Here is a 24,408-nt window from a genome sequence, read left to right on the forward strand (position 1 = left end):
GAGTTTATTGCCTCTTAATGATTCGTGGTTATGTTTTCTTTGCTCTGACACACTTTGCTTTGGTCAGCAGATCTTTTTTTGGGAGAAGCCTGTACGGTACATATTTGCTTTTCCCTGTGTTGTACTGGCCTCCTGACTCAACAGGAGCAGAGGCAGCAGGATGTGTTACCTAGGTGCGAACACGCATAAACGGGAGCCATTGTTTTGGAGTTGTAGCCCCCCCACCCGCTCCCTCCAACATCTTCCTACAGTATGACGGGCCCCACGGTCTTTCATGTCTGCTCGGCTGGTAATGAGAGCTGATGGAAAGAGGTGAGATTCTCCCATCGGTCCTCCCACACGCGGAGGGAGCCGGCGTCAGCGGAGACGACGCCATCGGGTGCATGTTTCCTGTGCCTGTGTGTGTGTGTGTGTGTGTGTGTGTGTGTGTGTGTGTGTGTGTGTGTGTGTGTGTGTGTGTGTGTGTGTGTGTCCGCAGAGATGATCACACTTCCTCCCCACAGAGACGTCTCTTAATCACACTAAACTTCTCCTGACACTTCAGTTCCACTTCAGCAGAAGTTACAGTGTCTCTATCAGGTTCTCTCCCTCTCTTCCGCTTTGGCTCCCCGTCTCCCCACGCGTCCAGTGTTGATTCTTTTTTCTCATCTCTACTCGACTTCTGCCCCTTTCTCGTGTGTCTGATGCGGAAACATCTGGAGTCAAACCGATGCTGCACCTCAGTTGTTTGTTTAGTCTTTGCTTTTTCTGCGTCTGACCCAGTTTGTCTCTCAGCAGGCGCTGGCTGCTCCGGTGATTACACCTCAGGAATAACTCTGTCCTGAATGACAACGTAGCTGTGTGTGTGTGTGTGTGTGTGTGTGTGTGTGTGTGTGTGTGTGTGTGTGTGTGTGTGTGTGTGTGTGTGTGTGTGTGTGTGTGTGTGTGTGTGCTTAATCTACATGTAAGAGTTGCTCCTAAAAGCAACCAATCATGAAGCAGAATTTCCTACAGTACAGTATATTAGGAGGGGACTGGTCACCGACAGCCTCACTAGGAGCTGCTACCCTCCACATTACTGATAACATTTTATCATTTCACCGTCATCTAAGTGAACAAGGCTAAAAGAGACAGACGGGTGAAACGCGCTCAGCTATTTCCAGCACGCGCGTGTTCTTAAAACAGTCGCTCCGTGTTGTCTTTGTTACTCTTGACATTTCTCCCTCTCATCATTTGCGACGACAAACAAAATGAGCAGCGGGGGCAAGCACTGGAGGATGCGGCGCAGAGGAGTGGAAAAATGATGAATGGAGAATATGATGCGGACGCTCGGCGGAAGAGCAAGGATGGACGTATTACGGAGGGTAACAAGCGGAGGAGGAAGAAGCCTGAGAGCCGGGGGGGAATAGAGGGGGAAGATGAAGCGGGACATCAAGATAAATAGCGGAGAGCTTTGGAGAGGTTCGAGGGCCTGAGCTGCGTCTGGCACAGGCTTGTAACACTGCACCCTCATCTCCCATGCCCTTTCAAGTGAGCAGCAGAAAGGCCTTCATTTGAGCTGCTGTCCCATTGAAGCGAGCTCTCATTAAAGGTGACCCCGTGTCACCCATCTGATCATGAGGCTCAGTGCGGGGGGACCGGTTAGATCCTTGACACAGCGACAGAGCCCAGGCTCAGCGGGGCCTCGCGGCCACTCACAACACCGCCGGCGTGTGCAGTTTACGCTGACATTTCCCAGTGTTGAGACAGCGCTGGATGAGAGACGCAGTCACGATCCAGGTTAAAAGGCCGACTTTAATATAAGTGGGTTCACGTCTACTGCACTGTAGGTGATGGATCATTTACAGTAGTAGCACTCAAACATGGGTTGGCCTACTGTCAGTACTCTACTGTACGTCAGTCTGAGGTGGAAGGGTTTCAAACGTTTGCTGTCGATGATTTATTCAAGCTTAATGATAACTGCAGCCCAAACATATTTGATATTATATTGAAAACACAAAACCAACATATTTGTCTTTAGAGCTTTTACCAAATGATAAATACTACTGTACTAACGTGCTCTCTTTCCTGTGTTTCTCTCTTTCCTCCCTCTGGTGCCTGTGGATGCTGTGGCTACAGTCTCATGTGAGTACATGCTTCCTAGAAGTCTGTGGGTCACATCATTCCTGTCTGATGCCGTTACTCAACTCAGCTAACTTGTCCTGGGCTCTTCACTGCTCTATGAGGTTTTCTACAGTCTTCGGCTGTAAACCACTCCTGCGGAGCCTAAACAAAATCCCCTATACAGTATTTTCCCAATAAATAATTAAGAATATATTTATTTAACTGTTTACTTTTTCTGTTTCGAACGTAATCCTACATTGCTTTAGCAAGTTGTCGCAGCAAGCCTTACATTAATACTGTATGCCTGACGAAATCAAATCAAAGTCTTGTTCATATAAATTTTTAATTTATAGCTGGATTTGCATCATCATTAAAAGAACAGTGTGATTCGTTTGATCAACTTCATATCAGCAAATGCTAATAAAATGACTTTTTAGTAAGCACTGCTTAAAAAGGATGAGCATTGATTCATTCGTTTCCTGCTTCAGGAACGATGTACAGAGGCAGCCGGTAAAAGTGTCTACCCCCACCGTGTTTGGGTTTCAAATCTGCCGCGTCAGTGGCGGGTTTGTACTGCAGGAGGAGTGTGTTACGTCCTTCTGGCCTGTAGGTGGCGATTGACTCCCACTTTTGGTCCTGAAACATCGTAGTTGCTTACGTCATATAGGCTCTTGTAGAACAACCAATGATCAGGTCTTTGGTGGCCTAGTGGTTAACGTGCATGGCCACAACGTTTTTTTTTTGTCCGGGGTTCGAGTCTGAGTGGAAGCAGTTTTTTTATTTTAATTATTGGAAAAACAGCGTCTCATCATCATCATGTGATCACGAGATGACAACGTTGTATTACTTAGTGCATGAATCGCCAAGACCATGAACCGCTGGTCGCGTTATAGTATGAAGTTATGAACGTAAGTAAATTATGGCAAATTATGGCAGTTTAAAACCGAAAATAGGAAGCTGAACGGTGCGCCCTCCCGCGTGCAGCGTTCGATTTATGGCAGACAAGCTACTGTAACCCTGATTTCTTGCTGTTGGTACGGGCAATTTTCTTTACGTGGAATGCTTCTTTAATGCACCACACGGCAAGACAGTACGGCACATGTACACTTTTTTTCTTTACGCCGCTCTCACCCAACGCGCGTCACATTTTCTTGTCCCCCGTCAACAAGGACAGGTAGGAACTAATGTTGATGACAAATAAAATCACAGTAGCTGAAATGTCACGTTTCCCAAACATAAAATAAAAAAAATAAAAAGGAATACTAACTAAGGTTACACTACTACAATTTAAAAAAGTGAATAAGGATGATCTAGACCAGAGGTCTGCCACCGGTAACACCCACGTTTTAAATGAAAAAAACAAACACTGGGAGCCGCGGAGGGCGGCAATATTATATTATTTGAGAACATTCAACATTTGTTTTTTAATCCAAAGAAGACATAAAAGTCGGGGCTCAGAGATCTAACCGATGATAATACATTGTCAAGGCATCGACAAGGACAGCTAACTCGCTTTTCCCTGCTTCAAACAGCTGTTTTAACTGAGAGCAACCTGTGCGGCATCACCGGTCAATCTGTAAACGTATTCATTTTTTTTTGTAAATAAAAATAATGTTTGCCCTGTTCAAACCTGCATGGGGAATTCTGAAAGCGGCTGAGCAACTTCGTAGGAACACATTTCATATGGTACAGGTGAAAGGGACACTAACAACCCAACGCAGCCGAGGCTGTAGCAGCAGAGAAACGCAGATCTTTGTCCTGCGTGTTGATGAGCGTTTCCCATCCCCCAGTGTCACCGCTCTGGGACGTGGATGGCCACGCCCACTTTCATTCAACAGACGGACATGAAAGAGGGAATAACGAAATAAACAGCTGGTTAACTTCGTGGGAACATGGCTGTAGCTCTGCAATGACTTTATGTGGTACAGGTGAAAGGAGTAATAACGAAATAAACAGCTGGTTAACTTCGTAGGAACACCTTGTAGTAGGAACTGGTATATTTAGAAAACCCAGTAGTCCTAGTGTTAAGGTGTGTGAACTGGGGAGGAGACGGCAGCAGCGACTGAAGAGCGACTGAATAGAGTTGATGTCTTCCCCGCTGACAGGCGCATTCATTTGATAATGCACGTACCTTGGCTGACAGTTCAGTCAAAAACCATACTGAATCTTTATTAAACCGTCCCTGAATAACAAATATGAACTGCAGTTTCTTCCTTGATTATCCATGATTATTATGAAAGAAGCGCAAATCTTCGCCAGTCCAAATTGTGCAATTAATACTGTGTTTACAATAAAGGTAATAAATAATAATATTAGTATTTTCATTTTAAAAAGCACTGCATATTTTAAACGAATGTCGAAGTGCTACAAATAACTTAGACTACGCTACGATAAATACATACGTTTATTTTTGCAGAGTAAACGTATGTAGAACAAACTACTTGCTGCATTAATGAGTCTTAGACCTGCAGCTGATCACGCCGCCCGATGCTGCCCAGTCTCCCACGGAGCTTTGTCTGGAGCTGAAGTATTTCTCACCTGCTGATCGAGTAGTAGCAACACATTAGCATGTCTATGCGCCTCTACGGGGAGGGGGAGGGGTGTGTAGATTTCCTTTGCGACTGTGAGCAAACATGAGACAAGCAAAAGCTTGGTCGAACTCAGATCCAAGTCATCTGAGTACGAAACACATCACATTTCATTCGATCTCGTGTTTCATTCGAGCGGCAGTCGGGAGCTCTCTGCTACGACTCATCCACGGATGAGCTTCGATTAAAAATTAAAAGCAGAGGTTTTTTGTTTTTCGTTTTTCTCTAAACGAAAAAAACAGCTTAAAATTCAAGTCCGTGTGTTTTTGTTAAAAAATATTTTTGTTCAGTTTATTGGTTTGTAATGCGGTGCTTTTATTCAGGATAGATAGACGGGTGGGAAATCAAAGTTTTGAAACGTACACGGGCGAATAAGTCACATCAGCCACTCATTCAGTTACAATGACACGCACAGTCAAAACAAATTCTCGCTACATCTCGTGCACCACTGCCCCGTTCCTCTCGTAGCCTGCATTTGCACATCCATACATTTGTGTATTGGTCACTCTCTGTCTGGACACATGACTCCGAAACACGTCACGTGTTTGTGTAAGAGATTGATGTCTCCACCAAATTATATGCAGAGGTAACGAGAGAACGACTTTTTGTTTTCCGTTTGTCTCTAAACAATAAAAACATATTAACTCCAATTCTGTGTCTTTTTGTAAAAAACAAATATTTTTGCCTGTTTTATTGGTTTGTAAGGCGGTGCTTTGATTAAAATCCGTTTGCCGCTCATCGAAAGAGAAACGAAAACGCCGGTGAAAGTGGCTGGATGGACGGATGGGAAATGAAAATGTTGAAACGTACACGGGTCGAATAAGTCTCTCAGCCACTCAGTTACAATGACACGCACAGTCAAAACAAGTCAAACTGCAGTTCTGCAGACACAGAGTAAACGCGTAGGAACAAACATGTTGCTGTAATGCGTCGCTGTAGATCTGCTGATTTCTGGCGTCCTGTCAAAATTACGACCGACAACTGCTGTAAAACAAATTCCTATGATTATTACGGTTATTTACGTAAAATCTACGACTATTGGAAAACATTCATTAACAAGTTGTGGAAGTTTAAAACCTAAATAAGCGGCTGTAGTCGCAGATGGACTGCGCTCTACGTCTTTACTTGCGCATTCAATTATATTAATTAAACCGCGACGCATAATCATGGTATTATGTGAAGCCAATATGTTGTATCAGATGTTAGAGCGGTGGGTGTGTACATATTTTTAAGAGACGCCTTCTATTTAAAGACACGAAAAAGCTGAGGAGAATGAAAACAAGAATGTGTTGCTGCTGTGGCGCTGCCTGTTTTAAACCACACAGAACAATTATAACTTTGCAGTGAACAGAAAACAGCTAAGCCATCAACAAGTTGTTGCCCTTCACACTCCCCATGTTTGAGCACACAACAGATACTTAATAGTAAAATAGGTCTGGTGTAATATATGTGTGTTACAGGTAGAAATGAACAGTCGGACCTCAGTTACGCTGTAGTGCTTTGGAGGCTTCTAATCAACGCTGCGCCACCTGGTGGTTAAAACGAGACTAGCGTCCTGATTTTTTCCAGCCGGCTGCAGGATTAAAAATCTTTAGTCAGCGACGCACTCGCTGCACCGTGGCGACGCGGCGGTACTGCAGTAAAAACCCTAGTCACTTTGAACAGCTGCCACTGTACTGTAGCTCTGACTTCTGTGGGAACATTAACAAACTGTTGGGCTTATTGATGTTTGTGTGTGTGTGTGCAGGTGATTCCAGCAGAGAAGTCAGGGAACCGTATCTTCCGACTGACAGGTCCAGGTGCAGACCGGGATCCCAGAGGTCTCTTCATCATTGACATAGACACAGGAGATGTGTCAGTCAGCCGCTCGCTGGACCGCGAGGCCACCGACTCCTACCAGGTGTGTGTGTGTGTGTGTGTGTGTGTGTGTGTGTGTGTGTGTGTGTGTGTGTGTGTGTGTGTGTGTGTGTGTGTGTCTTTATTAGCTCTGGCAGCCACAGCATTGTGCTTCTGACCTTTGTGTCGATCTCAGGTATCGTTCACTCTGATTCTTTGACACACGTATTGCGTGAAGGTAATTACAGCGTCCTCCTAAACACTAACTGTTAGTTTGTGAAGGAGATATTGAGTTTTGAAACCTGGCACATACTTTTTTTTTATTCATATTTGTAAGAAAAGAGCACCACAGTCTGTTTGTTCCTGCTGGGTTTGTGCCCTCTGGGTTTCTGCCTGACAAAAGCACATCCACAACAACAGAAGGCAAGGGAGGGCCAGAAAAAATGGTTGTGGTTCTTTTTTTTTGTTGTGGTTGTTTTGTTTTTAAGTCGGTCAGTTGATCCTATCACGCTTCTGAAACCAGATTGAGTGAGGGTGTTCAGCTGGGTGCAAGCTGTTGATAAGCTAACTGGCTTTTGTAAAAAAAACTCAAATAATTCACTCTGCAAATACCAACAGATGTGAGAGGAAAGCAGGCAGGAGAGAACCCGGCGGGAAGAAACGGGAAGAGGAGCAAACACGCCAGCGCGTTCCTCACTTTCCCTTTGTCGTCGCCTGCTCTGCTTTTACCACAGCCGAGTTTAAGCCGCGCGCTCGCTTTAAGCAGTCGCCGTCACATTCAGGATGTTCACAAGCGCCTCTGACAGCCAGGGACAGAGCCACCTCGTATCCCATGAAAGAACGCTTACGAAATGAAATTGCCTGCTGGGAAAAACATAACCCGACGTTTATTACGGCTCTGCTCCGTAGCTGAACCACAGTATTACACTAATATGGGAAAAGAAGTCATTTATTTCTTTATTTACTTCTACATGGAGAGGCTCATGTAAAAGGGCTGACATATTTACATGCTACATTAACCCAACAGAATAGCAATAGGTTCTGCAGTACCGCTCAGTGATGCTGAAAACAAAGCCCAGTCTGTTGTCTAATACATAGACGAATGAGCCCTGAACGTGTGCTTCACGCACTCATCATTACAATAAATGCAGTAACTGATAATGCTCCAAACCTCACTGCTCAGTCACAAATACAGAGAATATCTCACTGGTATGAAGCCAGGAAACAAAATGAATATATTTGAAGCTGCACAATAAATCAGGATCACAGTAGATTGTATTATACTCTAATTAGCCACATCAACCAAGGTTCTGGAGCATCTAGTGAAAACTCCAAAAGCTGCTTCATTGGCTGCTGTAGATCTTGACCAGCTGATGGTCTCTGACTTTTGTTCTAACCACCAGTTGTCTGACGATGTGATATTATTTCTGGTGGATCACATAGTGGAACATTTCTGGGTTTAAACTTGCTTTTGTTTTCATTACAAGCAGGACTCGCAGCAGGCACAGCGACGATACCTGGACATGCTGAAGTTACAAGTAACAGTTGGCGGGTGAAAGAATCCGCACTGATGAGAGCACGGGCGCTTTAAAGTCCTCCGGCTGATTATGGTTTTAGTCAGCTCGCTGAGTGGAGCTATGCAGGGATTTCCATGTCGCTGAAGCCTATGTACTAATAAGAATGATGAAGGTGTTAAGTTGTCCCACCCGGAACGGTGAAACAAAGCTCACAGGCTAATGAAGGAGATGAAGAGGTCTAATCAGGCGGCTTAAGTGGAAACATCTGTTTATGCTCACTGCGGCTCTATAGGGTCTTCCTGGAAACTGCCGGGGAGTCGCGTTGGGTTGCACCGCTTCTGCTTTGTAACTCGTTCTGTTGAAACAAAGCTTTGGAAGGAAAATGACCTTTTTTTTATTCTGAAGCGGGATCTGCCCAAGTTCAGGCTGAAATTACGTGCCGCCTTCAAGTACTTGCGCCGTGTTAATTTGAAACTTGAGGCGTGAACTCTTTCCACTCCGTCAGCATCGCCGCTATAATTTACAAAACAAAGATTACACCCTCGCACACAGAGATAGGGACACGAGCACCTCCGCCTTCAAGGCAACCGGCCTTATCTAATAACTTTTGCTTATACCCTCAAAGTGTCGTGACGGCCCAGTGAAATAAAGTTTTCAGGGTCCTTGGTGAATGTAAAAAAAAAAGAAAAGTCGACGCGCTGAACTCTGGGGAGGAGGCGAGAATAGGGAAAAGGAGGACAGAGGAGATGAGAGAGGAGCCGAGAATGAGGGTCTGGGGACCTTCTCCATAAATTTTTCACAGTGGAAAAGTATGGAAAAGTTTATCTCAGTACAGAACTATTTAATGACACGACGCCTGAGCGGAATGAAACGCGCTGAAAGAAGGAGAGGAAGACGGATGATAGAAGTGAGGAAACCTCCGAGGAGCTTTAAATTAAAAAAAAAAAAAGGATGCACATAGACAGACGCGTAGAGCGACGCTGTGTTACACATCTTTCTTTATAGCATTTAATATTTTAAGATTTTTTATTATGACTGACTTACTGTGCCTTCCAGGAGATGAACTGAAATACACCCAGATTACAGTGAGTGTGTTTTAAATTGAAGCCCATTACGTTCTTTGCTTTGGGTGTTAGACAGCTTCTTTATTGCAGGCACAGTGTATAGAAAATGTACAGGTATAATATAATTTACATTCGGGGGGATCATTTTAAACAAAGGAACTTTTATATTTTCTACTTTAAAACCCAGGTTTCTTAATAAGACATATTTAAAATGTATGAGTAAACAATAACAATAATTCTGAGATGATGCACTGCAGTAGGTAATAAAATAGCACAGTAGACACACACACACACACACACACACACACACACACACACACACACACACACACACACACACACACACACACACACACACACACACACACACACACACATACAACGCTCTTTCAAGATAAGGGTGATTTATTAGAACTGCAGGCAACAGATTTTATTATTACAGAGCACATTACCTTTCCAGAAGTAGCCGATTCAACTCTCAATTCCTTATCTTCCATACTTGTTTCCAGAGCATTGAAGCTTCGCCACCAATATTCACCATAATCGTTGAGTGATTTGTCTCCCTTTTGACTTCTTTGTTCTTCGATTCGTCTCTTTTTTTCTTCCTCCCTAAGATAATGTTGGTGCCCGATATTCATTTGGATTAGCTATTTGAAAAACGACTATCGCTGTTGGTTTCAATATGCGACACGACAGAGGTGGCAGCGGATGCACTTCATTACTTGTCATGTGACGGCCGGAACAGAAACGAGCTTTATTGAACCTGTCAGTCATCATTTCAACGCGGCTCCACCGCGCAGGTGCCTTAAAATAACATTAGCTTAGATAAAATGCGTTATGAGGCACACGCTTAGTGCATCTGACTGGCAGCTTCAGATTGGAATTGGAGCAAGACTGCTTTCCAAAAACCACCATTGTGGAATTTGCCTTCGTATTCTCACCATAAAAGCTCACAGACTTAATTGAAGGTTTCAGTCAATGGCCAAATAATTCCATCACAGCAAGAGAATGGAACTGGCCTAATACACCATTGTTTCAATGGCCTGGGGAGAATTGGCTTGTAACATCAATTACGCCCTTCATTGTGTGCGCTCCATCTCCAATGATGGTGGTGTGATAGCAGTGATGATGGCGGTGTTCTCTGATAGCAGCCCGTGTTCCCAGTCTGTACATGCACAAAGGCTTCACAGCCTCTGCGCTGTCACCCCAGCGCTCGCCTCTCCCCACCAGCGCTGCGCCACCTCCTATCCTACAGCAACTCGCGAGTCCGCTATCAAACGCGGCTGCGCCCTTTTATCGGTGATCCGGCAACTGCGTGCAGGATTAAGAGTGTATCGCGGTTGCGGCGCCCAGTGGTTCTGGCAGCCCCCGTCCCGGTCACATTCATTAAACGGGGCTCCTTTCTCCGCCGTAGCTAATGGCTAATGGTGCGGGGACGGAACATGAAATATTCAGAGGTAGATTAAAATCATTATTACGCCGGAGGCATTTTATCGGCAGAGTGAAAGGAAAAGCTGAAAGGCTTTCTCTATCATATGGCACAATCTTTGCTTTATGTTAGGCATATCTATTAAAGCTGTTATATTCGGGCTTTTTATAGTGGCATTGCTTCATATATTTTATGTAAAAGGTGTTTCTTGTAATAACGTTCCCACAGTTGATTATCACCAGAAACCAGACTCTTATTCTTCTGAGCATAATGGAGCGTTTTAGCACCTTAACACTTTTCCTGGTTCGGAACTGCTGTTTTGGTTTTACTTGTGGCTCCGCTATCATTAGGCTCATTTTGTTGTTTAAAGCAAGGATGCCTCGATAGCTTTTGTGTACGTGTCCTACAGTAACAAACCAAGCTACTGAAGCTAATGTCTGAGGCTAAAGATGAACAGTGAAGTCCTTGGTTTGGAATTTTGCCATATTATTGTATTTAGTTAACATACAGTACAAGACGAGAGCAGAATGGCTGCGTTATCAGGTTGGTTTTAGATAAACATTAGCATTTCACGGCTCCTCTAGCACAGCTTTATACAGTATGTCTGTCTCTTGTCTGTACAACTGGCTTTACAGTATGTCAATACTGTCCCCCAGGTAGTTTTCCGCTGCCTTGTCCTACTCAATGTGTTTAAGCTGTGAGGCCTCCGTTCAGTGTTTCTGCCAGTATGAAGAATCCCTTCATTGTTCACCGGTGCTCAGAACCAAGGTTGTCCACTCTGCCCCCCCCCCCTGTTTTATGGTATGATTATGATTGATTACTATTGGGAAAGTAATGCTCCGGCCTCCCCGCAAGGTCAGTGTATATCAAAATACGGCCACCGGCTTTGAAGAAATTAAATCGATAACGCCGACTGGCTTGGTATCTAAATGCAGCGGCCCCAGTTTCGAAGGCTCAGCTCGAAATGTATGGATGCAGACGGCGTTGCAAAGCTCCAACGAAGCAGAAGTTGGGAAAAGCACAGTGTATCAACGGCGGGGGGTCGACCCGAGACAGATGGAACCTGGAAATTGTAAGGAGGCAATAAAATGAAGCGCAGAACCAAGCGAGGCGAACAAATAAAGCGCTGCAAAAGTGAACGTTCGCCGTGGAAAAACAAACAGGCGCCGCAAATAGCTGGGCCACGCGTTCGAGATGATTTAATGTCAAACATTATTTTCTTATTAGGCTCAATTAGGGCGAAAAATAAATGTTAATGAAATGGAAAATGGACAGGAAGGGAGAGGGCTTCACAGACGGCGGTGACGAGCTTGGCGTCGGGGCTGCGAGCGCTGAGGAAGAGCTCTAATTGGCCCAGGACACAGGAAGAATGGAACGTGAAGCCATGAATAACAGCCTTGTTTACACAGGTAGGGGGATGACCCTCGGTAATGCAGGTCGACTCAACAATGAGTGTGGTGAGTCATCCGTGCGTGCTTACAAGGGAGAATCTGACATTTGAGGAGGTTCAAAAAGCTCATGGGTATTTTCAAGTTAACGCTTTATTTCTTCACATCCTGATATTTGGATAATTTGTTATTCTTTTTGTTTTTTTTGAGGGGGGGGGCTTCCGGCACCGCAAACCTTGCCTCAGCCCCTGCCTCACAGCAGAGTGGCATCCCCCCGTCTGATGTTCTTTGACAGCAGATCTGAGGACTCCATACCCTGCCCTGTATATTCCATCTGTCAAGCCACAGTGCACAGTGACAAAGCGGGGGCTCACTTAAAAGTAAAAAAAACAAACCCGTGGACCTTTCTGGGCTCTAAAAAGGCCAAGCTGGGAATTGACAGCTGTTTGGAATTTATTTTATTTTAAATATATCGTTTTTAGATTCATGGGCTCGTCAAAGCTGTATCAGTAAAGATCTGTCCACCTTTTATTTACCTATTTTGACAGAGTCGACATTAAACCGCCTTCACTGACAGATCTGTCCTCTGGAGAGTACTCGCCGTGACATCTGACTCTCAAAATAAAGATTTAGTAAATTCTCCTTTTTATTTATACAACAAAACAGGATGCTGAGAAAGTTGAATGTGTTTTATTGAGGTTTCTGGTTGCTATTCTTAGTTTTGCATGTTAGTTAGACAAACATACCGATGACTGCTGTGGGCGCCTAATGTCACTCGACTCTACTATAAGTTGGAAGCCAGTTGCATTATTTTCATGAATAATTATCAGAATTGTGGAGTCTATAGTGAGAGATTGCAGAAAGCTACTTTAACACTACCAGTGGAGGTCTGTCGACAGCAGCTGTTAATATGTGGCATATGCACGCGCACGCTACAGTAAACCCTTAAGATACATGAATAATTTTTGCATAAATTACATTTGGCCAGAGAGACAAATGTGTTTGCGCTTCAGTCGGGGCAGGAAGGACCCCGGCGCATACCGGTGCGTGTGGAGCAAACAGCCTGCCATGCACCTTGCAGTACATCCACAGTAAGTGCATTAGGAAGCTGAGAGCTCCACCACCTGCTGTATTGAGCCGCGCGGCGTTGCTTTACTGAGGCTTACAGCATCAGGAGAGCTGAAGAAATATCTTGGCAGCTCGGCCTTTTCCACAGCCCCGAAAATCCATTCGATCCCACCACTGCTACACCCCAGTGTTTCCTCAGCTTCTCCGTTCCACTAATGCCCCCGTTTCCTGCACACCACACACTCACTGTACACGACGGGCGCCAACAGAAGCATTCCGGGGCACGTCACGGCATTAAAATGCGGCGCGCGGTACTGTATTCAAATCAGTGCGAGTGTTCAATGGCTTGAGGGGTTTTTCATTTTTGCAGACATACACAACACATAATTCCCACAATTAGCTAATTTGGTGACTCTGCAGTATTCGATCGTTCCACCTCAAGGCGCAAAGCGCAGACCTTATGGTTCCCTACACGGTTTTGTTGTTTAATCAAATTTTTCAGTCGCTGCTCCGCTCTATCTGTCCCCGTGGCTCATACCTGCTCCTCTGGGACTGCTTGCTCCCGCTAAGGTGGAGAGAGAGAGAGAGCGAGAGAGAGAAATTCAGATTAATCCATCACGTCGCTGAGGTTGGAGAACTGTGACTTGCTGAAATCCTGAACATTTGACCTTTAGCGAGGTTACAGCGCTGTTCGGCTTTGTTTGTATATTTGTGCCTGTGTGCAGCCCTGCATGCTGATTTGTATCAGTGGGACTCTCTTTATCCAAACATCGATGTACAGTATTCGCCTCTGGATGTTTGTGTTCGTCTTTAGGAGCAGGAAGAAGGTGACACCAATGGGCAAGTTATATTTTCTGAAACTTTTTAAAGATTAAACATTTATTAAATGGGTGTAAATAATGAAATAACAGGCCATATATCATCTTTCATATCAAGGATCGTTCTTTTAGGATTTTACCTAGAGTATGGATTAGTGCATACAGTATCATACTGAAGTCTATTGACCTGTACAGTATATTGCTCTGCGTACAGTATGTTGCAGCTTTCTTTAGTCAAGCTACAGTATATTGTCAAATGTTGTATTCAACATCCTGGTATTTTGTGCTATCAATGTGTTCTCGACGTCTGACAAGTTGACAGACTTTCAGTCTTTGAGTCCTGCTAGTTCCTATCGCTGCCACAGACAAAGGTAAAGCAGGGAAGCGAGGCAGGAGAGACTGTTTGCGTGAGGTCACGCAGAGGACCTGCAGCTGGGTATAAATCTGCTCAATGTTCAGTCCTTTCATTGTAACATGGATAAACTCTGATCGAATGTACACTATATCATCCTCTTGAATAGAGTTCCAGAACCTAGTAGCCAGGTTCAACTGGGTCAAACCTTCTTTGGATGGATGTTGACAATGACTCAATCTCGTTGGGTCTGTGCTTGTTTTGGTGGATGCTTCATGTGCTGATTGTGTTCCTGGGCTTTTACTGTGTTATGTTACACAGAGCTTTGTTATATATTGACTTGTTGTTTTTGGTGCATGCTACAGTATGTCTTTTGTGTTACAATGCTGAACTGTATGTGCTTTGCCTGCAACAAAACAAAATTCCTGTTGAACTGTCTATAAAAATATGTTGATTAGAGTGATTTTATGTATCTTGTCCACTGAAAGTGCAACAACCGGTTTAGGAGAAGAGGCGACAAAATAAGAAATAAAAAAAGGGGATGATGAGAATTAGTAATTGTCTGGCAATAAGAGTACATACACACACACAAACACACACACACACACACACACACACACACACACACACACACACACACACACACACACACACACACACACACACTTGGGGTTAACCTGCTTCTTTTGTGTCTGGAGTTAAAGCTTCTGATTGGCTGAACACACCTGAGACAAACAAGCGGGGCTGCGGCTCTTTTGGGGCCGTACACTGCGTGTTTTTCACCTAAATGTGTGGACACAGTGCACACGTCCTCCACACACTGCTGTTTCATTTCGCAATTTAATGCATTCCTCATTTACAGTAGGTGTAGCTTCATGAGCCCGAGGCCTGAGGAAGGTGAAGCCTGTTGTCCAAATCCCACTCCTGTTTTCTGCTTGGCTGGCCTGTAATTTCCTGGGCTTTGGAGTTCAGGATATGCTGCCCTGCACAGAGGAAAACAAGCCTGATGTGCACTTAGTGCCTGTATGTGGGCAAGAGATAAAGGACACACACACACACACACGCACGCACACACACAGCACCACCACCTACTCCATGAGCAAACAAACCTTTAGCCTTTGCAGTAGCTCCTACCCTTAAGAAGCATAATAGCGGTGCCGCCATGCCACAGGGCCGCTCACTGTTGCACCCTGATAATGCCTGTGGCCTCTAATTTTTTATTCACATGCATAATTGACTAGTTTCTGTCACAGACACAGGAACAGTATGTCCCTTTGCATCTGCCATTCGGTCTCTCAGGCAACCACCGCCGTACTTCTAGTTTCCGAAATCTTCAAAAGTAAGGAAACTTCAAATGCATTTGATGATCAGACGAACGTCTCTTTGAAGCGCTTTGCAGTGAAGCTGTAAGAGAGGCTCAGAAGAATAAACATTTATTTTTAAATATACTTCTAGTTTAAAGTCTTCCTTCGGGGTCAGGATCATTTCACTCTGAAGGTTGTGGCACCATCCTGCTGTCGCATGACCTGCTCCCAGATAACCTGATTAAGCAGCCAGTGCCCTGTTGCTCAGCCCTGGGCGTCCCCGCTGCTAATTCGGCCTGGCCGCCACCTGCTGAGCAGCGTGGCACAAGCCCACATGCCTTTTGTGGCGGGGCAGCTCCACTTTCTGCTGTGGAGGCAGAAACCCTCCCATTATTAGTTGCTGAAATCGCTGAAATTGACCACAAAAGATTGGAAATTCACTGGAATGGATCGCTAGGTGCCTTGAATTCATCCTGGGGGAGGCGGAGGACAAGCACAGTGAGAGGAGACGGCATCGCTGCTGATGATTGCCCATCCAAAGTTGAAAAGGCATTTATTATTTACTCTGTGTCACCTGAAAGTCATTTGTAGGAACAATAAGTTGCTTTCAAAGTTTCAACACGGTGATTTCAACTTTAAAATAGCCGGAATTATATACTCCAGTCAACAGTATATTCTGCTGAGAGACCATTTTTGCTTGGCAACCACTACAGGGAGGAAAACACAACTTAATATGCAGTATATTGTTAGAATATGGTTAGAGTAGAAACCAGCTGAAATGTTGATTTTATGAAGTGAATGTTTCATAACAGACTCTTAAAATTAGCACCACGTGATCATTTGATCTGATTATTTCTGATTATGGATTACAGACCTGACAATGAAAATGAGCGTTTGGGCCTGATGTCAAGCTGCTTGTGGAATCAGTTCAACTGTATGTTTCCAGATCATATCATCATATCAGCGACAGCCTAGTAGCTCTAATAACAACAACACCGTCAGACGAAACATTTCACGCCTATTATTGATGAGTTTCAAACCCAGTGTTAATAATATCTAATAATATAGGACTAAATGTTGCTGTGAAATTAAAAAAACCCGATCGTTTTCTCTTTCCCACGCATTTTTGCTTTGTCAGGAAGTTTTATTAGCTTTATGAAAAATGTGCTTTATATTTAAAGAGAGGGCTCCAGGTTTGTCGCTGGCAGGACTGATTGCAGCTGTGTGGATGTCACAACTCGCAGTGGATCCATTGAATGTGCCAAAGATAAACAGTTGATTGAGTTTATATTGAGACTATAACCTTGACGTCTTTGCGGCAGATTCAAATTAGTGGTTTGTAGATGATAAACCGTGCGTAATGACACCAGATCATGGCCGCCGCCGCCGTTCGTTTAAGAGCGGTATCTGAGGTGTTTCCTCTGTGATAACTGCTCCCAGCTCCCACGCCGATGTCATATTCCACCGCTGAGCACAACACATTTCGTCCGCGAGGACAAATATAGCGCTGTACAACGGAAGGGGGAGCGGACGTGCACCCCCCGTTTTCCACCAGCTCTCCAAACACCGCCTTTACAGCCAGACAAAAGGAGATTGAATTATACCTTTGCAAAGGAGGGGTCTATTTTGTGCCATGATACACCAGGGAGAGCCTTTGTGACTCTTTCAGTGCCTCTCAGAAGCAGGATTATTTTTTTTATCTCGCCAGACGGCCGGCTGAATGAAAGATCTTTTCTATCATTTTCTATCTCCTCTATACTTTTAACTCCCCCCCACTCGTTTCCACCTTCCATCTCCCGTTCAATCTCTCTCCCTCTAAAGACCATCTATTAATATCTTCTTTGACATTCCAAGAGCCTCTTTTCTTTTGATGTAATGAGGAATATTTCAAGATCAGTGACTCGGGGATAAGAAACAGAAAAAGAGATCCACGCGTAACACAATCTGGTATTCTAAGACTAGTTGTGTTTGCTGAAGAGGACATTATCATTTATTTAATAATTTACTATTTCTGAGACGTTCGTGCTGAAAGGGACTTTGTACTTCTACATGTAAATGTGATCAAGACATTAGTGTTTCCATGTGAAAATTTAGAACTGGCTGCTCAACATGTATTATATTAGGAGATATACAGATAGTTTCAATTAAAATGTGCCCTAATATGCATATGTTAGTCTACAATAGACTAACAACACCATTATTCTTTATGGACTTAGGACTTTATTGGACTCACTCACTCAACTTCTACCACTCAGTGCTTTTAAGAGGCGCATGATCATGTTGTAGCATCGTATTTGTTCAGCATTAACATATCGTCTCTATACAGTTGTCTGGCAAAAGTCCCAAATCCGATTATTTCATCTGTTTGGTCATAAACCAAAGTTTAAGACAATTAAAAGGCCTGACCTGAGGCTGGCGCTAGATTTAAAGTTAATTAATTGTATGATTTGTCCCCCGGGCCATCCCTGAAGAGCTGCTGCAGGCATGGCTAAGAATGTCTCACAACAAGCCTGAAGCTCGTAATTCAGGCAGGTCTTCTCTTTCTTTTTCTTGGGCTTTAACTGCTGTTTTGTCTTTGATGCCATAAAGTTGAATTAAAAACCTGCCGTTCAGCAGAAAACCCCATGCTCCTCAAACCCAATGCTTTGCCTCTGTCTCCCATGTCCTGTAGGGTGAGAGTAGGACCCTGCTCGTACTGCGCTCTGCCACTTCCCTGCTACAGTCTAGAAGTCGAGTTTTCAGAGGAGATGCAGCAGATGTGTGCAGGACCGGTGGATTAACATTCTCTCTGCTCCCAGCGGGTTTTACTGAGGGAAGCTGTTGCCTCCAGGTCTAAGCTTTGAGCAGAACAGAGAGGAAGAAAGGGGAAATTCTTGAGGGAAAGTGATGGAAAAACATCCCCGCGTTATCACACCTTGCTGTGCTATAAGGTGTATGAAAACTGAAAATATGATTGAAGGGCTTCTCCTTGCCGCCGAAGAGGCTGCGGCGCGGCACAATGACTGTGAAATGATTTTTTTTTTATTTGTCTTTTTGACTTAAACACAGGGAGAATGAAAGAAAATCAAACAGGGCTATTTTTGCCGCCACGTGATGTACAGCATGTTACGCTCCCCGTTTGATCGGCGGCGCCGCGCTGCACCCGTGCCAACTTCGCCACCGTCGCTTGGCCGTCACGAAGCACTGTTCAGATTCACGGCTTTGATGTGTGCGAGCCTCACCCTCGGGCTCCGCAGTCTCTACCTTTTCCAACTCTTCTGGCCAATCAAACACTTTTTTTTTTTTTTTGCTGGAGCTGCACCGCGGAGCAGATCAGCAGGTTTTACGCTGTAGATTCCGCCGCGTTCCCCTCCCCGCTGTGTGGAAGGGAGCACGCAGAGGGTGCTTTACGCCCTCCTGGGGTCTGGACCTTCGAGGGCAGGGCCGCGGGTTTCGGGGGGGGGGAGCGCGGGCTGCTGATAAAGGCTGAGTGTTGGGGAGGCGCTGGTCTCCTTCCACCTCAGAGCCGCTGCAGAGCAGCTTCACCGGGATCTTAGGGAGAGGCCCCTTTGAATTTGCCTCGCCGGCAAAGAGAGGCCGCCTTGAATGGCTGGGTCTTTGCTGAATGCTGGGTGAATGTGAAATGGGGCGACGGCAGTAGGAGGCAATGCGGACGGTTCCATATGCATGACCGAGGCTCTTTTCTACCGCTTCCCCTTTCACTCGTCCCATTCTTGTCCGTGTTTAAGGCTGCTCTAAAGCCTCCCCAGCTCAGCTACCTCTTCCTCTGCTCCTGCTACAATAAGCCAAATGGCCGATTGACTGGAGCTCTGGCTCACACCGCTGCCAATACCGCTGCCCCGTAATCAACCTCGCTTCTCAAATGGAAACAAAACCCTTTTAGAATTCAGTGGTGGAGCTCTATACGAGGCGAAGAGGTGACGGACGGAGAGGAACCAATTTAAGCTGCAATTTAAGCTAAAATAAGACGAGAGACCTCAGAGGAAAAGTTTAGTTGGACGTAATTGCTCTTAATTGATTCATTTACAGTTGTACTGTACAACCTTGCACTTGTTTGTGTTGGCGTGCATTTATATCCTGCAAATAGAGAAGTCTCCCTTTGTGTATTTTGAATGAACCCAACCTTTTCATGTTGAAGCCACAGCTTACAGGTGTAAAATATATATTTTTAACGGACATACACCTGAGATGGAAAAGCAAATTTGACAATAGTGCACATTCTCATTTCAGTAAACATATGAAGTTGCCTCCGTAATCACACAAATAATGAATACGTGTGTTCTTTATTTAGAAAGCACACTGGCCTCAAAGCTAACGAAGATGTCAAGTGCAATAATGATCAGGATAAAATAGCGGCGTCTCCGTTTCTCCAGCGCCGTCTCAGAGCAAAAAAAAAAAGGTGAAGTGAGCAGAACCGCGTGTGTCGGGCCTCCGAGCGGCGCGCCGCTAACAGGCAGCATGGCATTTACACAGATGTAGCCCTGGTGGCGAGTGCCCGCGCTGGCAAATTGGTTACATCTCCACTGTGACCGGCAGCTGCTGGTCTGGCGCAAGCGGGGGCCCATCTTCTCCAATTTTCCCTGCCTTTTAATATGTCATTTTCTCCCCAGATCAAATCGCTCTCCTCCCGCACGCGCGGAGGCAAATTCTCGACTCCGGGAAATATTTTGCCGCCGTTTGCAGCGGAGACAAAATAGCCCTGGACGCATTTTGCCCGCCCGCGCGCACACAGAGGCTCTGCTGGAACGCTACTGGTTGATTGTTGTCGCTCGCATTAATACAGGGGGAGTCGATAACATGGAATAAAAGCACGGCGCACACAAAGCGAGACACATGTTTCATATACTTTCTCATATTCACTTAGGACTTCTCCCTTATTTAACTTTGACAATTCGATTCAGAGGAGTTGGCAGTTCCCTGGAGGTACGAGTGACTGATGATGCTGTGTACGTTATTGCTAATACATGCCACAGGCTGGAGGCCGGTCTCCAAAGACCTTATTTCTCACGCTCTCACATACTAATAGACAGCGCCCACATAAAATGCTTCAAATGTCTCTATGAGGGAAGATGAGGTGCACAGGTCCAGCGTTGTAAGCAGGCTCTGTGCACAAGGACAAACAGAGGTATTAGAGGAGACGGAGCAGCATCCTGGAGGAGCGGGGTCAGGAGGAGGAGCGGCTGCTTTTACCAACATCTCAGATGACTAGGCCTAATCAGGCTGGAATTAGCTGGAACAAAGATGTTTTTTTTTTTGCAGACTGCAAATACAATATATGAAATTCAATCATTTGTTATAACAGGATAAGATTTAAGATGTGTATGAGTCAAAGCAGGCAGACGTCCTCTGCCAAAAGAGGTGACACTTATTCTGGTGTCCTTGGTTGTGGAAAAAAGGCTCCTGTTCATTTGCGACAACATGGGATGATTGACAGCTGGAACTCTTCCAGGAACTGGGTGGGCACGACACTCTCCTACTTGAATCACCAGTACAGACGTAACCACATTAGGAAATATCTCAGTCTGATAAAAAGTCAGCTACGAGCCTGGAGATGAATAGAGGATACAGTAACAAGGACGCTTGGGTAGGAGGCAGCTGGAAGGACTTTGGTTTCAGCTCAGTGGATTCATTAGGGAGTTTGTTTACCTAAATGATCTGTTAACCTGACACTCGATGCAACGATAACCTACAATAGGCAGTAGAACAGACCTTTAATGTGAAGGGATGGCCTTGTTTAGAAGTCCATGCAGCTTAATGTGCACTGACCCACACACACACACACACACACACACTACATTAGTATATAGTCCACTATTATTGAGTGGGGATGTCTGGTGGTGAGACCACCACAAGACCAATCACAGGGTAACGAGATCATGAGACGCTGACATCTACTAAACAATATACAAACCTAATTATGTATTACGTATAATTAATTATTACGTTCTCTCTCCCTCTCTCTTTATTGAACCTATATCATAATATACTGTTTATATATTTATATATATTTATGTGTACGTGGTGCTGCATAATTTCATATAATTTCATTAATTTGACTACTCCCAGTTCCCAGTAGGACTGTGGCCTACAGTATGTGGGAGAGGAGCTGAGACGTCTTCATGTACAGAAAACCATGTGAATTGTTTATGTTTGGCTGTGTTTGAAGGATCAGCCCCTGCATATGTTACAGCGTGTGTTGATGATGACGCATTTTCTTTGCTATGATCATGTACTTGGTTGATCTGACACCATAGCTCCTCACAGCTAATGCCCTCATTATACAGCAGCTCCGACACGCTGAGCAAAAGGGAAAAAAGGCATTAACGTCTGTGTGCGTGTGTGTGTGTGTGTGTGTGTGTGTGTGTGTGTGTGTGTGTGTGTGTGTGTGTGTGTGTGTGTGTGTGTGTGTGTGTGTGTGTGTGTGTGTGTGTGTGTGTGTGTGTGTGTGTGTGTGTGTGTGTGTGTGGGTGAGTGAGTGGAGTCATGAGTACAGTCGTTTCGCCGCCGTCCCACCCCTCGTGTGCCTGTTTCATCCATAAAGCATACGATACCTTTTAGTGTGTGAGAGGGAGATGATGTGAAAACGCAAGTTCGTTTAGCTGAGGACACTACAGCAGCGGTGGAGAGTCAGCAGTTCTGCAGGTTAGTGGAGGAAATGGTCCCTCAGATGGAGAGCCTCCTATGGTAAATACTCGAGAGGAGGAGGATGAGATGATATATGGAACCATTAGGCTCCTAACACCTAAAACCACATTAATGCCATTACACTATATGCTCTAGGCTCCTTGGAGGCCAAGGCATTAGAAGATAGCAGGAGGGGAGTGGGCTGACCCGTGTGATAGAGGGGTTGCTGCTTGTCATGCGTTACTGATCGGAGGAGGAACGGCCGCTAATGTGATGCTATAGATAAATCGGGGCCTCTCCTGCTCTTCCTCTGATGAATCTGCGCAGCCCTGCTCCTGCTAATAAAGGAGGGCCAGCTGCGTATTTAGCCACAGATTAGGGTCGGAATGGAGGTAATGCCATTTTAGTTAGTAGTTAGTTTTGACCACAAGGATACAACAAGGGAGCAAAGGCGTGCTTGTGCAACTTGAGTGTGATAGTATGAAAGAATAATATTAATAAGGTGATGTGGGCCTCCTCCGTGATGGAGATGTGGAGCCATCTTCACAGGCTGCGCGTTTATCATCCATATACACAGGACTTAATTGCGCTATAAATATGCAGAGATGCGATTTACTCAAATTTAACGGACAGTAACAAAATAAACAAAACAGACAGCGCTGTTTTTCCCAGGACGGTCGTCAGCGCAGTGGTTCCTGTCGTACGCTGCTCGATTTTAGTGTTGTTTGCATTTCAGTTATTGCTCTACCACTTTTAAAAACTATTGGAGCCGGCTCTCGACAACAAATGCTGAGGCACTACAACCTCTATTAAATGTGTGGGCAGGCTTTTCACTAATAAATGGCTCCGTGGCTGCAAACAGAAGCAGATGTCGGCCGCCGTGTCTGCACGTGAGGCTCCTCCGTTTTTCCCAGTGGCGGTGGAGGCATCGGAGGGGCCGGTGGTTCACCTCATGCATGTGTAAGTAACCGTGGAGGGGAATTTAACCCTTCTCCCTTTGTGTCCACGCAGCTCGAGGTGTCGACCACGGACTTCGACGGAAACCCCGCGGACGGACCCACGTTACTGCTGATCACAGTCATTGACCAGAACGACAACCGGCCCATCTTCAGGGAGACGCGCTACTCGGGGGAGGTGCTGGAGGGGTCTCCTACAGGTACGGGGGGGGGGGGGGGGGGTTGGTTCTCACTGAATTGAACTCGCACGCTGTAATTGCTCCACTTGGGAGGACATCTAATTTGAGGCGAGATGACGCTGTTGTTCAAGCATCTTAGGAAACAGTTGTTGTGTGGTTTCTGCTGCCTCAGCGTCTGACGCCTCTGCGCGTTATCCCTGACTGACTAGCTCTGTTACGACTGTGGTTAGCACAGTATTACGCGTTGTCACTGTGATAGAAGAACATCCAAACGTCTGAAGTGAACCCAGATCAGACACGACGACACTAAAACTGAACGCCCTCCTCTTTAACACATCTTTCCTAGAAATTAGACAGCGAGCTGCCATGTGTTTTATTAATGGCTGTGTAACAGCTTCCAGTCCACACGTGAAGGAGACTTTTTCTTTCGTCCTGTTGATCTTTCGGAGCTTTTGAGCTCTGGCTCTTCATGTCTCCACTGCACATGCTCAGATCCTCTGTGAGACCTCCCACTGAAGGCTGATCCCTTGGTCGACAGCAGTAACTCCCATTTTGTAAGTCATTTAGTTAAGCTGGGTTATGGTGTTGTAGGAGTGAAAACAACTAAAAACACAGCAAATTAATACAGTGTACTGAAGAGCCGTCCCTCAGGGGTTCATGTGCCTCCGCTGAAATCCTCATTCTGGGACGCGTCCCATCTTTTTTCCCCCCTTTCATTATGTGAAGTGTTTCTTTCGTCATGGTTGTTGCCGCCGCTGTGCTGGAATATAAATAAATGTTCCTTGAATGTACAGTATGCACATTTACACAGTTACAAAGCTTTACTTTGCCGAGCTGCCTCCTGATGCGTGGGTGAAAAGTTGGGAAGCTGTCATCCATTACGTTTACACTTGGGAAGCACGGCTCAACCGTAGCAGAACCCACCGGGAGTGTGTGATTGGCCCACATGGTATCTTGCTGGATGATAACATATTTGACACAGCTTCTTCTATTAACAAAATACATATTGCTACACTTTTTCCACATCTGCTTTTAAAAAAAATATTTTTCCAAGTGCTAGAGTTTTTCCAGCTGTCACGGCACCACATGCCACTGATGATGAAATTAGCAAAACATCTCCGGCTTCACCCTGTGCACTCCTGTCGCTCGCCGCCTTCTGCTGATTCGCTGAGAAAGTGTCTGCTAACGTGGAGCGTCCTAAGG

At 45.2% G+C, this 24,408-nt stretch overlaps 1 protein-coding gene across 1 annotated transcript in view; it reads left to right on the forward strand.

Moving 5' to 3' along the window:
• cdh13 (cadherin 13, H-cadherin (heart)) overlaps positions 1-24,408 on the forward strand; it is a 219,033-nt gene that overhangs the window by 99,398 nt on the left and 95,227 nt on the right. The window contains exons 5-7 of the mRNA XM_029154538.3: positions 2,098-2,103; positions 6,418-6,570; positions 23,082-23,226. Coding sequence (XP_029010371.1) covers positions 2,098-2,103; positions 6,418-6,570; positions 23,082-23,226 — 304 coding nt within the window. The remainder of the gene's footprint in view (positions 1-2,097; positions 2,104-6,417; positions 6,571-23,081; positions 23,227-24,408) is intronic.

This window comes from Betta splendens, chromosome 6 (assembly GCF_900634795.4).
Source record: "Betta splendens chromosome 6, fBetSpl5.4, whole genome shotgun sequence".
NCBI classification, from domain to species: Eukaryota; Metazoa; Chordata; class Actinopteri; order Anabantiformes; family Osphronemidae; genus Betta; species Betta splendens.